Source organism: Orcinus orca, chromosome 8 (genome assembly GCF_937001465.1).
Source record: "Orcinus orca chromosome 8, mOrcOrc1.1, whole genome shotgun sequence".
Classification (NCBI taxonomy): Eukaryota; Metazoa; Chordata; class Mammalia; order Artiodactyla; family Delphinidae; genus Orcinus; species Orcinus orca.
In genome coordinates, this window is record NC_064566.1 from 47,654,719 (window position 1) to 47,670,579 (window position 15,861).

At 47.7% G+C, this 15,861-nt stretch overlaps 1 protein-coding gene across 2 annotated transcripts in view; it reads right to left on the minus strand.

The window, feature by feature from the left end:
* The window catches only part of PPFIBP2 (PPFIA binding protein 2), a 385,547-nt gene that overhangs the window by 179,420 nt on the left and 190,266 nt on the right, over positions 1-15,861 (minus strand). The window contains exon 1 of one of the 2 annotated variants that reach the window (XM_004279226.4): positions 858-7,660. The exons of the other annotated variant lie outside the window; for it this stretch is intronic. Within the exon in view, the coding sequence (XP_004279274.1) occupies positions 858-983 (126 nt within the window). The 5' untranslated portion in view covers positions 984-7,660. Of the gene's footprint in view, positions 1-857; positions 7,661-15,861 lie in introns of those variants that run through there. 2 annotated transcript variants of the gene reach the window in all.

The following is a 15,861-nucleotide window of genomic DNA, read 5'->3' on the forward strand; positions in this document are numbered from 1 at the left end:
CTGTTTTACCCTGACTGTAACCAAATAGTTTGGACTTGAAGAGTTTTCAGGAAAAAATAGAAAATTGGAGATAAGCGTGTCTTTGAGAGGAGATAAATAATTTATCAAAAGTTAACTTGTACAAAAGCAAGGCATGAAGTACGAAACAGCCAATGTCATGGCCAGGGTGTGTCAGAGGTTACTGCGGAGGGTTACATTTGGCCCTGGGAGTCTGTCCCTGCGGCAAAAATGTTGGGTTTTGCAAAGTTTAATGAAGTGGCAGCTGCAACACTTGGAGAAAAAGGCCCCAACGCTTTTCTCTCTGTTTAACGTTGCTGAAATCTGCTCATTTCTAAAACCAAGTCCAGTTGAGCCAAAGAAGCTAAGAGCTTCTCAGGACACCAATATCATGACTTTTTGCAGTGACCTAATGGCTCACCATGAAAAGACATAAAGAAAACTAAAATCTGCGATCATCCTGATATAGTAAAACATGAAGAAAACGTGACCAAATGTTTAATTTTCCTATTTTAAAAACTGAGCAACTGAATAATATCTTAGACATTTACCACCATGCCAGGCAATGTTCTAAGTAGGAATTAATTTATTAAATCTTCAGAATAGCCGTAAGAGGTAAATTCTATTATCGTCCCCATTTTACAGATGAGGAAAACCTGCCAGAGCAGAGGATAGCGGAAAGCCCTGCTCAAGGTCTGGGAGAAACCACTAGACTATGAAAAATATTAAGTGTACATTTAGCAATCTATTTATCATTCACTATCTGGAAAAATGCATCACAGCAGGTAGCGAAGCGTGGGTAAGATAAAGTGGCTTCCGGGAGGCAGGTTCCCCAGATCAGGGGCACAGATGCCACCTACCTCCAAGACTTGAAAGCGCTGATAGATGTAGTGCACCATGGCCGGGTCCTGGGCGAACTGCGGCAGGGGCAGAAAGGCCGTGAGGATCAGAACGCTGAAAGCAGAAGCTCGCCTAAGAGCCAGCATGGTCCTGCAAACCACCCAGGGTGGGAATCTCTTCTGCTGTTGCTTCTCGAAGAAGGCTCAAGGGTCCAGGGGGTGGTCTCCTGCTTTCTAGCCGCTGCTGAGAAAAATTCTCCAAAAACAGCCAGACAGCAAAGTCTGCTAGTTACTCCCTCAGATGCGTGATCTTGCTTAGCAAGCTGGTGATCAAGTCCAGCTGTTGGCAAGTCAGTCTCCGGAGGCCCTGCAGGCCGACTTGGGGTAGAGGTCTCCCTGGGTCCAGCATCTGTCACTATCACCTTTGACACACACGGACCCTCTGCAGGCTAGTGGCTGTCCCCTCTTCCAGGCCTGGGTGAGTGTGCATAGGGGTGGGATGGGGGGCGGGGTGGGCCTCTCCCCTCTCCCCAGCTCTTTCCTTTTTACTTTTGTTTTCTTCCTCCCTAGAGAACTCTGCAGTCCAATCACAGGCCTGACCCAACACACACACCACCCCCAGCTTCTCAGAGTTGGACTCTCAGTTTAGTTTCTGGCCCAGATTCCCGGGATCCTTTTCCCCGGAAATCCCTTTGGGAGACCCCACCCCTCCTCCAGACTCTTTGCATTCCTGCAGCTCTTAAAGGCACAGCAAGGAAAAATGAAAGCTCTGATATACCCGGTCTCTGAGCAGCCTGGGCACTGGGCCCATTGCCTCTTGGGGAGAGAGGTCCAATGGGCCACAGGCCTAGCCACCCAGGGAGGCAGCTGAAAAATCTGAGATTCACGCTCAGAAGAGTTTCATTAAGAGCCAAACAGTTACTGATACAGGGGCATTTCCGGAGCCAAACCATCAGGAAATGGAACTCCTTAGCGCGGAGGTCCTTGAGTTTTCTCAGTCTCCAGTAGCAGAATTCCCTTCACTTGCAGCTGCAGGCCAGCAATGCATAGGACTCAACTCCTGCAGGCCCCAGTCCAGCTGAAGATAAATCACATCCTTAGGACACAATTGTAAAATCTTCCAATTTTTCGCCTTTGCTGTCCAGGTCTACTTATCTCAACCTCTCCTTCCATGGTTGGGTCCAGGATACTCACGGTTCTTTCTCAATCACCTACCAAAGTGGAGAAGGTTGGGGCATCTACGAGAGGTGGAAAGATCTCTGACCAGGAGTCAGAAGACCTGGGTTTGTATTTGGTCCCTGCAAGAGACACTAAAAGAATTTTCCAGTGTGGCCCTTGCATGTCCTTGTCCCCATTGGCTGTTCCTCTCTACCTCTCTTCCAAGTGAGGTCAGCCCCTAACTGTTCCTTCCCACCCTCTTGGTATCATCACAGACAATGGCTCCTCATCCTTAAGAACAATTCCTCCTATTTCCAAGAACTGTCTTTGATGACATTCAGCCCTCTGTATCTGCGGATGTGGAGGGCTAAGTGTACTAAGCCATTTTACATAAGGAAGGTGAGCATCGCAGGATTTTGGTATCTTCGGGATGCGGGGGTAGGGGACGGGGGATGGGGCAGTCCTGGACTGAATTCCCCGCGGATATCAAGGGGCAACGGTATTCCCCAATCTAGGTGAACTTCTGCTGATCTCTCCTCTTAAATTCTCATGAAAAATACTGCCCCACTCAGCCTCCTTCCCTGAGTGAGAATGCTCTTTGGGAAACTTTTCATGCCTGGCATTTTGGAATAAAGTGTTATGCTAAAGGTGCTCTGGTTGATTTTCTTTTAAAATTTTATTTATTTATTTATTTGGCTGCATTGGGTCTTCACTTTGTTGCTGCGCGCGGGCTTTCTCTAGTTGCGGTGAGTGGGGGCTACTCTTCCTTGCAGTGCTTGGATTTCTCACTGCGGTGGCTTCTCTTGTTGCGGAGCACAGGCTCTAGTCCTGCAGGCTTCAGTAGTTGTGGCATGCGGGCTGAGCAGTTGTGGCGCACGGGCTTAGTTGCTCCGTGGCATGTGGGATCTTCCCAGACCAGGGATACGAACCCGTGTCCCCTCCATTGGCAGGTGATTTCTTAATCACTGCGCCGCCAGGGAAGTCCTGGTTGATTTTCCTGATGAACTCCTTAAGTCCTAACTTGGAGATGGTGAACTAAGATGGATAAGATCCAGTGGAAGTGAAACTCACAATTAACTTTTAGGAGGCAGTGTTTTCTTGGGGTAATCTTTTTCTTGGTTTTCTATAGCAGGTTTACATTATTTTTACAATGAAATATACATTCAATACTAATGGCGTCTAAAGAATTACTGGAGACTCGGTGAGAACAAAGTGGGAGGCCTCATTGTAGCACATGTCCTTGGGCTGTTTCCAAGGCTGCTGTTGCCCCCATGTCTCTGGAAGGGCCTCCAAAGAGCTTGGCCTCAGAGCCCTTCAGTTCAGTCCTGGCAGACGCTCCCTCTCTGCCCCACACACTCTCTTCAGTTACCTGGTTCACAGGCACAAGCCTGGTCTCTCCGCTCTAACTGCCCACACCTGGTCTTGGTTGGCAAGCTTTTACTCTTGTGACCCCAGAGGCAGCAAAGCCCACAGCTGGTTCCCCTAACCCATTAGGACTGATGAGCCATGGGGCAGGACTGGAACATGAGTGGAAACCCTCATGTTCTTGTGACCAGAAGTTTCAAAAAGGAAAGTTAAACTCCTTTCGGAGATAGTCACAGCTTTGACTGACATACAGTGGCCAATGGTGGCCATCTATATTCAGAGCAGGCCTTACTCAATGGAAAGAAAAAGATGGCTTGGTGCCCCTTAGCCTGCTATTGGGATAAAATCATCCGCTTGGTTCTTTTCCCTTCCTTACCTTTAACCTCTGGCCTTGACCACTGCTATAAGCTAGCTCATTAAGGAGGCTAGTGACCCAGCACAGTGACCCCTTTTCTCCTTTGCAAGTGCCTGATCCATCTGCTTTCCAGTCCAGGTATCCTGAGAGAGGAAACTTAAGCCCTTTGACAGCTACCACTATGTCCTCAATGTGGTTGGACCTAAGTCACTAGTCATTGAGCTGTAAGCCCAGCCCCGAGTTGGTGTTTTTCCCTAAATGACCAGTCAGAACTGGACATGCGAATGTCCAGCCTCATCAGCCCACCGAGGCTGATCTCATCCAGTTTTCCAGGTCCTCTTGGAATTCACTATCTTCATTACTGGTGGTCCTTTTGCTGCTGTGCCTCCATGCTAACTGACCCCCTGATTTCTAGAGCCTTCTCTGCTCCCTGCACCCTCCACTTTACTGAGGGGTGCTGGCTAACTCCAGGAAAGTCTGTGAGGAGGAGACCTTGTCTTCTTAAGGAGGCAGAGGCCAAGTCAACAGAATTCCATCTGGGATACTAGAATTCATCATCTGGATCTGGACAGGACGTCTGTTTTTTTCTTCTCTTTTTTCCCCAGATTCTTCCCTTTATCTTTTATTCACCACTCCTGCCCCCCCACCCCACCGCCAATAGCTCTTTGCCTTAATGTCATCCTCCAATCTTCCACCCTTTTACAACTAATTGCATTGTTTCCTGCTTGAGTGACTGGAGCGGCCTCTAATTCCCTGTCTCTTTAGATAAAACATTGGCTGCTTTTATGCCAAAAGGAAAGCCCTTTAAAATGTGACCTCAGCCAACCCCTTGTGGGGAGGAAAACATTTTTCTCTACCCTTCTAGGTTCTTCTGGCTGGCCTAAGAATTAAATCGACATGAGGCAGATTAACAAGAGAAAATCAAACAGAAATTTAAAAACACGTGTGCATTGGAGAGACCCAGGGAAACAGTAACTCGTCAGAATGGCTGAAGCCCTCACCTTAAATACCATCCTCAGCTAAAGACAAAAGAAGCTGTTGGGGTAGTGATTTGGGACTTCAAAGGGGAGGAAGGCAATTCACATGGAGATGGAAAAGCAAATGTCTGGTAAACAAATGTTTGCTGGTTCCTGTAGAGACAGAGGGACACAGAGAGAAATTTTAACAGACTTTGCTAGGTTCCTTTCTGTCTGTCACAGCTGGTTCATACTTTGTTATCTATAGTGATGGCTCCCTTCCCAAAGGGAAGAGGTCCTCTATCTATGTTCTTTTAGGCAGTTAGGGGGAAGGTCAAAGTTTCTTCCTGAGTCTTGGGCCTTGATTGTTTTCAGCTCGAAATAATCCAAATGCCAGAGATTTTGGGGTGGGAAATTTTGCTCCCTTACAAAAGCAAGACATTTCTGGGGGTATACTCTCTGGAACAATACCTGTGGGGGGATGAATGGAGCATGAGTGAGCAAAGAGAGAAGTTCACCTGCAATGCAGTTGCAACAGAGGCATCAACCAATCCCACAAGGAGCTCTGGAACTAGGCGGGACCTTCAGACGTGTCCAGAATGGAGGCAAAGGGACGATGCCTTGGCAGCCCTGCATCAAGCACTCCTTGGTGGGGGCTGTTCCTGGGAAGGGAGCGTGTATAACCTTGAGTAGGGCAGCTTCCCCTGGCTGAGGACACGGCCTGGAGAAGGACTCAGCTCTGAGCTGTTAGCAGCAACACCCACACAACTGAGGGAATGAGTCTCCTTATCCTGAAGGGTAGATTTGGCCAACATCCCGCAGCACCCACTTCAGTAGGGTAAGCAGAGGCCACACTTTGCCAAGTTTGTAGAACACACCAAATATTTTAGATGTTATGGTAGGAAGAATGAGAGACAATTAGAGTTTCAAGTAAATGAGTTACAGAAATAGGTCTGTGTTCCAGAGAGATGTCTCTGGAAGCCAGGTAAAGGCAACAAGACTAAATTCAAGGTGGGAGATGAGGATGCTGTTATGGTGATTCGTGGAGAGATCAGGAGGGCCAGAACAAAAGTAGTGTCAGCAGAGAGAGAGATAAATGGATGTCATGGTATTGTGATTGATAATAAGAAACATATATTTGGTCTTCCACCACTGTTCCTGGAGTTTTCTTTGATGAGAGCCATTAAAGTGTCTTTTGTTTTGTTAATGAGGTGCCTTTGGAAATCACCTAAGGATGGGGGCTGGTTGCCAGTGGAGCCAACCTTGTGATGAAAGGGTTGAAGCTTTCCTTTCCACCCCCTGACCTGGGGGAGGGAAGAGGGGCTGGAAGTTGAGGTTAGTCACCAGTGGCCAATGATTTAATCAATCATGCCTCTGTAATGAAGCCTCGAGAGAAACCCACAAGGAGAAAGAGTTCGGAGAGCTTCCTGGTTGATAAATACATAGATTCAGGAGAGGCTGCTCCCAGAGAGTATGGAAGCTCCACGCCCTTTCCCTACACCTTGCCCTATGCATCTCTTCCAACTGACTGCTCCTGAGTTATATCGTTTTATAAGATACCAGTAATCTAGTAAGTAAAGTGCTTCTCTGAGTTCTGTGAGCTGCTCCAGCAAGTTAAACAAACTCAAGAAGGGGACTGTGGGAACCACGGACTTATAGCCAGATGGTCAGAAGCACAGGTGACATGACAACGTGGACTGGGGACTGGCATCCGAAGTGGAGGCAGTCCTGTGGGACTGAGCCCCGAACCTGTGGGATCTGGTGCTACCTCCAGGTAGACAGTGTCAGCACTGAGTTACATTGTAGGACACCCAGCTGGTAAAGGAGAATGGTGGTGTGGGGAAAAAAAACATACATTGTCATTGGTGATCAGCACTGCAGACGTCTTTGAGAAATATTTAGAATGTACAATTGACAGAACTCGTTTACTGACCAAATGAGAGGTAGAGAGAGGGCGGAGTCGGGTTCACGGCCAGATTCTGCATTGTTTTCAACAGCCTCCATTCTGACCCCCTTCTAGTTTTAACATTCAGACTGCAGCCAGGGGGATGGAGCCAGTTGGCAAAGCTCATTACCTAATTCCCCTGTTTCGAAGCCTTGACCGTCTGCCAGTTCCTCCCCAATAAATTCCTCAGGCTCAGGAAGGCTTTGCAAGGAAGTTAAATCTGAATGAAGATCTACAGTTGGAATGAAAGGTAGGCCAAGGCATAGGGGTGAGTGAGGTACCCTCCTGGTGGCCAGCAAGGTCCTCTTCGGGACCCAGTTTCTGCTACTCTGTTTATGTTTGCCGTATGTCTCCCACTCAGCTCTTAGAGTTTAGACACACATCCTTGCTTAGACTAACTCTTGAAAGAAACGCTGGGCTTTCCTCTTGGGCTGGGCTCACAACTGACTCAGGAACTGGTCCCTTGTCTAAATCATGCTCACTCCCACCTGGCAGCCAGGACATACCACCTAACCGGCTCTCGGAAAGACACTTGGAAATTCACATGTATGATGTGCAGACCTCAGCTCCATTACAGAGGCCCACTTAATGGGTTTAAGCACTGACCACAAATCTTATATTATTTTGAAGCGCTCAGTGCCTTCCATCTCCTAGGAAGCTGGACAAATGTGAGATAATTTCACTGTGGGTCACCATAGCCCACGTGCCTATGAAGACTGAGTGCTTGGATACATCAGTTTTACAAGCCATGCAGTGCTGAGGACATGATCCCTCACTTCTCTATCCTTGCTGGAGAATGAGACATTCTTCATAAACCAATTTTCAGAAAGCACAAATTTTCTTTTCACCCAGAAAATTTCAAAACATTTTTTAACCTTATGTTCATGGAAATCTTCCCAACTACCTTTCAAATCTATTTGCAGCCATTTATTATTTTCTTAATGACATCAGATGACATTATGAAGATTAGCTATAATGGATCTCTCAGAGATTATTAAGGCATGTTGAGGCATTTGCCTTAGTACTTAGTAGGGAAGGACAACTAGGGATTCATCTGTAAATGCTTGTGATATGTCCAACCATTGTCAACTACACCTTTAGTTAGCCTCTAGCCCACACACCCTCTGCTGCGTCACCAGCCTCTCCTTTTACCAGTAACTTCACAGTTTGACAAGAGTGAGAATTTCCCAAGATGCTCCCTTGACCCCATTCACCTCTTCCTACCTCCCCCACTCACTCCTGGTCTGAGTCCACTCAGAGCACAGGCTTCTCAGTTCTGGGCATCCTCTCCCCACCCCCCATGCTTTACTAGAAATGCCTTCCAGCCAGATTCCTCTCCTGTCGCTGGCAGTGCCGCTGTTCCCTGCCTGTCACCGGAAGCCTGGCCCCAGGGTGGACAGCTACCTACCTGGCATCCTGTGGTGGACAGTCACAGCCTCTCTCTGCTCTTTGACATAAAAACTATGTGCACCAGAGTCCCAGGAACTCTCAAAACCTCTCATTGTGATCACTTTGGTTTGGCTCTTGAAACCCACAGGGCAGTTTCCTATGAACTGATTCTCCCTGGAGGCCAGTGTCCGGTCCTAACTGGCACCAGTCAAACGCTGGACATGGCAGGTGTGGCTGGTTGGGCTCAGGTGGCCTATTCGGAGTCTCTGTTCCTGCAGCAACTGGTAACTTCATTTCTTGTTTTTTGTATATAAATTTATTTATTTTTAGTTTTGGCTGCATTGGGTCTTCTTTGCTGTGCGTGGGCTTTCTTTAGTTGGCGGCGAGCGGGGGCTACTCCTCACTGCAGTGTGCAGGCTTCTCCTTGCGGTGGCTTCTCTTGTTGCGGAGCACGGGCTCTAGGCGCGTAGGCTCAGTAGCTGTGGCTCATGGGCTCTACAGCGCAGGCTCAGTAGTTGTGGCACATGGGCTTAGTTGCTCCGCGGCATGTGGGATCTTCCCGGACTGGGGCTCGAACCTGTGTCCCCCTGCATTGGCAGGCGGATTCTTAACCACTGAGCCAACAGGTAAGCCCCTGGTAACTTCATTTCTGCCAGAAGTTTCTAAAGTCTTGCTGATGTTCGCTCATCTTGGGGAGGTTTAGGAGTGGAGGGTGGAGAGCTGGGGGGAGGGGACTGATTAATGGGCACCACAGATGGGATGGGATGAGTGATTTCAGGTGGTGTAAGAGAAGTGGCTGCAGCTGGAGAAGACATGCTGGCCGGGAGATGACGTCACCTGCACAGGCTCCCTCCTGAGTGGACCCCAGGGCCAGGAGCTGTCAGCATATGTGGGAAAGCTGGGTCTCACCTAGGTTCTGTGTCTTCCCCAGTGACCCTACTCTTGGTCTCTCTGCTGAGCAGGTTCGAAAGTGAGGCCTCTGGGACCTATGAACATTTAACCCTCTGGGAACAGAGCCCCAGGAAATAAAACCAAGGGGTTACGTGCTGTCCCCAGAGAGCACCTGCTTGGGTGGTACCAGTTCAGTGTTCCAGGCACAAACATTGAATCAAATATTCAACGCAAATATTTGTTTAAGCCTCTTGCCACTAGAGGGCAGAGGCTTTTCCAACTGTGGGAGGGTCACAGCCCTTTTCCTTTTTAGAGTTGAATGGGAATCTACAAAAAATATTTGAGTGGGCACGTACAAAAAGTGTCCACAAACCTCTGGCTTTTTTCCCTCCTCACAATAAACTGATATTCTCAACCAGACTGACTAAACAGATAGAATGGACAGTGGTTTTGTTTTCAAAAACGTTCTTGCAGTCAGCAGAGCATCAGGCACTAGAAATCCACATCCCAAGCCAGTGCACACATGGGCCTGGTGGGTGGGCAGCGCTGGCCTGCGTGTGCTAGCTAACGCAGTTTGGAGAAGGAAGATATGTGCCCCCAGACACCTCTGACTTGATGTTATCAGGAGCACAGGGCTGAGCCACTGGAGCTGTGGACAAATCCATGAACTTCCCAGGATCAAGATTTCTATCACAGCCTGAGGCAAGGGATTATAGGCTGTTACTTGAGGAAGTAAGCCCAGGAAGGAGCCTCTCAACACCCTCCCCCTTTCCTGCCCCTGACTATGCACGGAGCACAGACTGTCTTTTCCCCTTTTCTTCATCTCACACCTACTTCATCCAGAAGCCCTTCTTGCAGGGAGCTCTCTTTGCCGCTGCCCTCTGCAGGGAGCTCTCTTTGCTGCTGCCCTCTTCCCTCCCTCCAGCTAAGCAGCAGGGCTACGATGAGCTCACGGGGGTGAACTGAGAGGATCTGTACTGGTATTTAATTCAAAACGGAATTTCCTCTACTGCGAGGGTGCCAGGTCTGGTTTTATGATGTACAGGAGACATCACTGATCATTAAAAGATTTTTCAGGAAACTCTCAAAATCAAATTCCTTTCAGATTGTTTGTTAAAAATGAAAATCCGTAGAAAAAGGAACTCAGAAAAAATGAAAGGGGTGGAGAGAGAGACAATGTCCTCTGGAAATCATAAAAAAAGTCCTCCAGACTTAGTGTGCACTTGGGTTTCTGGGCAATAGGGGTCTGGGACTGCATGGGCCCCACCCTGGCTACGTCGCTTTCCCAGTGACAGGCACATCAGTTCCTTAGACCGGGGACAGGCAGAACCCCAGAGGTGGAAGGAGCACAGAAGGCACGGCCAACACTCTTCATGTGAGAAGCAGCTGGAGCCGCTTCAGAGGCAGGAGCGGGGTCTTGGGCCCCAGCCCAGCCTGTGACTCTCCGCTGCGTCCTGCTGCGTCTTCTTTGCTCAGCCTTCTTCAGGCTGGCAATCCAGTTAAAAACCCTACATGTGAGTGGCAGAAATGGCAGCCCTGACAAACCCTGCACGTGATGCTGTCGTCTCTAACTTGATCCTTTCTTGAACCTACATATCATGGCCCTGGAGGGGTGGGTGTCACCCCTAGTGACACCTTTCCTGGCTGCAGGGAAAGGCAGAATCTTGCCTTATGGATGTAGAATCTTGCATAAAATGAGAGGGGAGAGCTGCCATGACTGAGGGTCACAGGAAGACCCAGAGAGCTCCTTGCTGCAAAGAAATGCACAAACTCAGGTCTCCCAGCTCTGCATGGGCCCTGCTCTCCTCAGTCATTTCCTCCTGCCTAGGAGGGACATGAAGCCCCACACCAGCCTCTTCTGAGCTGCGCCTGTACAGTAATTGCATTTGTGCTTGTGTGTGCCTCTGTACAGTGGCCTGGGGACACCAAGCACCATGAAGTAAAGATCAGTGAGAGGCTGGGGCAGGGCAGGAAATTCGAGGCTTCTTTGTGGCCATGTTTCTGTTGTGAGCTTGAGCCCTTTGGGGATTGCTTCTTCCAGGAAGTCCTCTGAAGCCCAGAAGAGTGGGAGCCGAGTACAACCACAGGTGCACCGCTGTTCTCCCTCGGGTATGTGTGCGATCTGTTTGTACCAGCGACTGACAAGGTCTGGGCAGGGCCCCTGAGGGCTGGGAGAACAGCAGGAAGATGAGGGCTGGAGGTTCCAGGGTTGGTCAGTGGCAAGAGCAGATGCTCAGCCCCTCCGCGGGCAGGGCTGTCTCCAACCAGCACTTGGACTGGTTTGAGTTCCTTCTGCATCTTCTAGGGCCAGCTGGTCTCTGTCACTGCTTCTGTCTACCAGAACGAGGCAGATGTTTTATGATTAGAACCCAAAGCAGTGCGATCATGCACTAGAATAGTTTCAAGTCATGGGTAAATTTTAGTTTATCTTCCTTCCCAGTCCTTAACCCCTGTATAATTACAGCCTCAAGCCTGAAATCTGCCTTTTCCAAACTAGTGATTTTACCTTGTCCACTGGAGTCAAAGGTCATGAGTTCTTCCCTCATGAAGAAAAGTTTAAAAAGTTTTTAGCTTTAAAAAAATATGTATTTATTTATTTGGCTGCATCGGGTCTTAGTTGCGGCACACGGGATCTTCATTGTGGCAGGCAGGATCTATTGTTGCGGCGCACGGGGCTTCTCTCTGTGGCGGATGGGCTCAGTAGTTGCAGCACATGGGCTCTCTAGTTGTGGTGCACAGGCTCCAGAGCACGGAGGCTTAGTTGCCCCGCAGTGTGTGGGATCTTAGTTCCCTGACCAGGGATCGAACCCACGTCCCCTGCCTTGGAAGGCGGATACTTAACCACTGGACCACCAGGGAAGTCCCCTTCCTTCATTTACATAAATGCCTTTCTCCACAAGGACTTCCCCTCCATATGGAAGCATCAGAAGACCTGAAGACTGCACTGGGGTTTCCTGAGTCTGCTCTTCCAAGCCAGAAAGGGCCCCTCTGAGGGATAGTAGGTCCCACTGAGGCTTCACGCATAGGAACAGTCCTTTAAGAAGGCACCTGCCAACAGCTACTTTTACATGGGCTGCGAACATTGACATAATGGAGCCATTCAACCAAATGTCAATATTTGGTCTACCAGACAGAAGAAGTGTTTGAATAATTTACTTAACTTTTCTGGGTTTATGGGACTCTTTCAAGTCACGGATATAACCCCTTGGATTTCCTTTGAGATCATTGTTTATGTTTTTTGAAATTCCATCTTTATGTCCCCTAAAAGTTCAAGATCAATAAACTTTAAAACGTAGGGAAAAAAATGAAGAATACGGCATTTGGGCTGGCTCTAGAGTTTCCCCCCCACTCCCCTGCAAGCACACACATTGGTTGTCCTTGTTCTTATTGTGTTTGGTGACATGGATTCATTCTCCTTTGCTCTGAATTTTTTGGGAAAAAAAGAACCACCTTTCAGAGTGGGGAGAATCAAAACCAAGTGGCATTCTGTTGACCCAGAAGCCCCTGCTAAGTGGGTGCTCCGGGGCGTGTCAGCAGGCCAGGGAGTAGCTGTGAAAGGGCCAACACGGGTTAACAGCGCCGGGATCACGCAAGCAGCTTCCTGTGGATTTCAAGTGTGGAAAACACCCGGAGGCAAAGTTTAAATGCCCTCTTGTTAATTTTCCTCAAACAAATCCAATTATTGCAAAATCTGTTAGTGCTGTTTAAGATAGTGTGACACAAGTTTGCAGAGAACAAAATAAAATCTATCTATATATATGAGAAAAATATTTACTTTGGTTGAAGTATTTTCAACCCCAGGAGTACTGATTTGGAAAAGAGTATTCAGTGTTCCTCTTTCATTTTATATAGTAAGCCAAGACACCTTATTCTCTCCAGGGGGCTTACTTAGCTCAGGACTGCCTGGGTCTTAGTCTCAACAAAACATTCATATATTCACTCTTTCTATGCAGAAAACACAATTTTAAAATACTGACCATCATGTTGGGACACAATGCTGCTTGTGTAAGAAAGTCTGTAAGCCTTTCTGGATCCAACAGGCCCAATGAGCCCGCAGCAGGGTTGCCATCTGAGTTTGTAGACACACAGGCAGGGACAGCACATTTGTTTGCCTTTAAGAAAGGTACAGTTTATGGCAATGCTTTTCTTTATTGAGTCCTTATCTTGTACTTTCTAGTGCACTTTTAAGGTAAGGATCGTTGGAAAACTCTATTTTAGACTTAAAAAAATTTAGTTACAAAATTTCTTGAGAAAAATATATATTTAAAGAATCATTACTTTTTTGAGATGAAGGTAAAACTTGTTTCTGGAAGACTTATTCACCAGTTTCTATAGTCCATAAGTTCATCTCTGAGGCCGTGGATACAAATATCTTTAGGTATTTGAGGAAATGATTTTATTATTACCTGAAAGCTTTGAGTTTGGTGAATTAGAGAAATTGTCTTAACTTGAAGATTCAAATCTGGATACTGCCGCCATGCAGAAAGGATTTTATCTAAATTGTGAAAAAGTCAGTGTCCTGAAGATGATGTTTACTTGATAGGAAAAACCAGCAGTATTACTATGTCAAATGGTGGTTTGGAAATAGCTTTAATGCAATGGATAGTTATTGGAATAATAACTACAATAAATTTAGTATCGAGCCAAGAAGATATTAACTTGTTTTTTTAAACTACCTTTACCACTTGGAATTACAAGTTGAATTTTCAAAAAATAAAGAAAATGGATTAAAAAAATGATACCATGCATAGTAAACTATAAGATGTGGTGTTATCATCAATAATCTTCATATTGATAAATATACTTTAAAAAAAAAAACTGTCTGGCAATGCTTATCCATTTCCCAGGGAAATCTACCTTATGATGGAGTTTGGAGAGGCAGTAGCAATGAGTTAAGGGGACAGCCTCTGTGGCCCGGGTCCCTTTGGCCCGTTCTCCTCTTCCCTACCAGGAGGAGGTACATGAGAATCATCAGCTGGCCTGTGGATGAGATGGGGGACCCTGATGCCACTGAGACTTAGCCAAAGTTACGGGACTTCAGGGCTGGCTCTCGATCCTCTGAGGCCTTGGGGGGCATCTTCAATCTTGATCTTAGTCCTTCCCGTGCCCGGAGCTCCTGGACACAGTGAGAAGATACCAGGGAGCAAGGGGACAGAAGTGATCATACTATTGGTTTAACCTTGCAGCCCATATGCCCAGGGAGCCCAGGCAGCAAGCGACATGTAAGCCTCTTGAGTGGAAGAAGGAAGAAGTGGGTTCCGCCATAGTCACTGGAGAGCCTCGATCTGTTCTCTTGGGAGACTGAGCAAAGGGAGCTTTATATCTGACATCATCAACACTGGAGGCAGGTCCGTGGCACTGACCAGAGCTTCCTGTACCTCACATCTGGGCTTAGCGGTGAGGACCAGGGCTCGTCTTCCGCAGCTCCCAGAGTAACAGCCAACCCTCCTTTTTCCTATTTTTCTCAGAGTTCTCCTACAGGTCTTCTCCGGGATTTCCTTAACTGCTGGGACAACTTGTCTGATTATTATCTTTTCCTGAGCTTTACTATTTCACTTCTTCCATGAAGGTCAGCCTATGTGACATGAAGTTGGAGAGAAGGTAGAACAGCTTGTGCTACAATGGAAGGGCTCCACTCATACGGAACGGGCATCTCAGAGACACACTGGGTTTCTCTGAACACTGCCTATGACTTCTCTCTGGCTGAGAAGGTAAGGTGCCAGGCAGCGCCTTTGTGGCAGGTGTCACTGGGTCTGTGGTTCGGAAAGTGCCCACAGGTGGTTGTTAAAGGACATTGAAGGGTTATGGCATCTTTTTGGCCCTGAGAGAGGATTGGAGGGGGAAGAGTCAGAAGACCCCATCGGTGAGAAAACCCAAGCCTCAGAGAGGTCTCACTGGCCACTCTCAGCCTCTGGTTGTGCTCCATGTCAGCAAGCAGCTCAGGAATCCTACGTGTGAGAGAGATTCTTCACAGGGATCTAGAACAGGACAGTAAAGAAACAGGCGAGGCCATCCTCTCTGGCCATTCCAAGGCGCCCCCAGGCTGGACACTCTCAATACCCCTCAGTGGCCATCAGTGAAATGGGTGGCCATGGGCAGCCCCATGGCCTGCAGAATTCTCAGGATCCACATACAGGCTGCAGACACTGTTTTTGGCCATGTGCGCATCCATGGTTATGTCCTTTTCTCAGTTCATTAAATCACTTTCTATAACTTTGCTTTGAAAGTTCTAGCAAGGTGGCTGCATTTGGAGGAGGCCAGGGTGGAGGGAAGAGCAGTGGACCGACCCTGACTATTCCCTATGGCAGGACTGCTGCAAGAGAGGGAGGGGCAGACTGGAGGAAGCACCATGGCAACACTAGCCATGCCAGGACCTCATGCCAGGGGACAACTGGCAGAGCTATGCTTAAACTAGATTTGATAAAATCTCTCTCTTTTAATTAACTACAGTAATTCTTTCTGAAGCGAAGTCTTCAGAAAAGGGACAAACCACTTCTGCTTACTTACTTTGAATTTTCATTTCTAAGTATGTCCCCAAGCATGGGAATGTCTTGTTTGCACTTTTCCTTTGGCAGTAAAGATAAGAGGGGTAAAAAGCACTCAACTCAAGCTTTTGAGCAGTCACTAGAATGACAATTTTCCTCCAGGGTTTCTTGTGACACTGTAAGTTCTGTTTTGATCATAACTATTCACTTTTCTCCAGCTTATGCTCTATTTAAGTGTTCATGAATAACCCTTCCCCTTCTCCTCTGCCCCTTATTATTCCCCCCTCACTCCACCCTCATGTGTGTTAAGTATTGCATGTGATTTTAAAGTGACAGCTATCCAGGAAGCCTTCTGAGTCAGTGACACCTCCCCCTCCGCTCCCATCCCCACTATCTCCAAAGTGGCCCCAATGAGATGAGCCACACTTTCTGGTATTCCATTCTTGTGTAATCCCTTCCCCTTGAATCTAGGCTGGCCCTG